The following is a 2096-nucleotide window of genomic DNA, read 5'->3' as shown; positions in this document are numbered from 1 at the left end:
TTTGCGTAGCTAGCCGTGGCTCCTCAGTCACGCACCACCTTGCACCGCCGCTCAAGCCATTTCCGTTTGTTGTGCTGCTCATGCACCCACCGACATTTCACAACGCAAACAAATGTAATAAAAAAATGCCTCTACCACTCTCTCCCTTGAACTCCTCTCTCACATCTTCAGCACTAACCATCCTACGCATCACTACGCTACCATGTGACAACCTAAGCAGGTGCTGTGTTGCGGTTGACTTTGCCTTTTCGTACCACATTCTTAAGAGGCACAGTCCATTATGAGTTCTCTAAGGATGTCTTTCATCTGAGATTCTGTTTAATTATCAATTATTAATTATAAAAAAGAAAAAAAAAACGTATAAACAGCAACCATATTTTCTGTTTTTTGGAACAGAAATAATATAATGATATATATTCATCAATCATTTCTCCTCCTTTTTCTTACAACATTGAAAAGAAAAGAAAACAACTTTGCTGCAAGTACAAGAGTACTAGCAAGCACAAACTAAACAACAACATTTTTTTGTTTCAACGATGAGGAAATTACCTAACTAACCGACCCTAAAGGAGATACCCACTTTAGTCTTATTCTTTCTTCGGCTAGCTAGTTCCATGGATAACACTTCACTTGTCTTGATTCACACTGGGCACGGCCCCAGCGGTGTCCTTCTTCTTCGCCCCCCAGTGCCTGAATCGCAGCTGCGTAGTTATATTCGCCGCCAGGAAGTCCACACTCTGCATTGGACTAAGCAAATCCAACACCCCTTTGAGTGTCTTGAGCCTCACGCAATCGGAAGCCTTCATGACCGTCTCCAACCCTTCAAAAACCTCCTTCACTGCCACTTCGGCAACAGCATCCGCCGAACCATTGGCACTTGCGCGGCCCGTGATTTTGGCCAACTGCACCATCTTGCGGTCCGCCATGGCCACCTGCTGCCTCTCCATCTCCCTCTCCACCTTCTCCTCCTCCATCTTTACCCTCATCTTCAGCTCCTCTATCTTCTTATTCTGCTCCTCCGTCAACACCAAAACATTCCTGTTCTTCAGATTCTCCACCTGCCTGAACACCGTGGACGGCTTCCACCCCGACAACCAAAGCTGAGCATGCTCCAAAGGGTTCAGCCAGGGTGGAGAAAAGAAAATCAGAACGTTTCCATGTGCAGCAGCCCATTTGGTAGTGTAGTATAACTTCAAATGGGTTGTGACTGTTGACACCAAAGCTTGCAGCTCTTGTTGAGTCTTGACCACCTCGGTTCTCTGGTTGGACACCTGCATAAGCTGTTGGAGAATATCCTCAAGCTTCCCATTCCACCTCTGGAAGAAGTCAGGGAATCTTTCCACCCCAGGGTTGGCCATTAGAAAGAAAAGTGAGTGAGTGAAGAGGTGAATATAGAAAGAGTGTATGTGTGTATGTAAGGAGGGGAGAAGGGGTGTTTATAAGGAGGGGGAAGATGGGTGAGGTGACCAGATGGAGAGAGGAGAGGAGGACACGCAGGGAAAGAGTGTGGAGGGGTAATTGGGTGCATGGCTTACGCGCAGCAATTGCCTACTAGTGGTATCAAGGAGAGTTTGACGCTTTGCGAGGAGGGAGAGGGAAGGTATAAGGGTGTGACGCAGCTTTCTGAGCCTCGGGTCTTTGACCGTCTTGGAGAGCCGCGGTTAAAGTTTAACCCACCTCAAGGATAGTCGACGTGTCTTTTTGGGAGGAAATCCAAATTCAACGTGGAAGCTCAAGGCTGATCGGATTCTCTTTCTCTTCAAATTCATCCAGAGCTACTGTTGCATATGTTGGCCACATCCTTCACCATGCTATTTCTCTTCTATGCAACTTTTCTGTTTTTCTTTTCTTTTTTACTTAGAACTTATAACTTGGTTGGAAGTTTCACCTTGATTATAAATAAAATGGAAACTTTGTTTTAAAAACGACTTTCTAATACATTAAAGCCGGATCCTCACAAATATTTACAAGGAAATGATATATATTTTGATGTAAATTTTTATAAAACATTTTTTCCAATACACATTAACTTTTTTTTATTAGATTGAACGTCAGCACACTATAATAAATAAATAATCAATAAAAAATAATACATG

At 43.8% G+C, this 2096-nt stretch overlaps 1 protein-coding gene across 1 annotated transcript; it reads right to left on the bottom strand.

The window, feature by feature from the left end:
- Nucleotides 1-451: 451 nt before the first annotated feature.
- Nucleotides 452-1401, bottom strand: LOC124825885 (protein DOG1-like 4). Its single transcript, XM_047298615.2, has one exon. It carries the CDS (start codon nucleotides 1356-1358, stop codon nucleotides 627-629), a length of 732 nt encoding a protein of 243 aa, XP_047154571.1. The 5' UTR covers nucleotides 1359-1401; the 3' UTR covers nucleotides 452-626.
- Between the last annotated feature and the right edge of the window lie 695 nt (nucleotides 1402-2096).

This window comes from Vigna umbellata, chromosome 5, assembly GCF_029865625.1.
Source record: "Vigna umbellata cultivar VRB3 chromosome 5, Vumbellata_1.0, whole genome shotgun sequence".
Lineage (NCBI taxonomy): Eukaryota > Viridiplantae > Streptophyta > Magnoliopsida > Fabales > Fabaceae > Vigna > Vigna umbellata.
The sequence above is the reverse complement of the archived record's forward strand: the minus strand, read 5'-3'. Positions and strand labels throughout refer to the sequence as shown.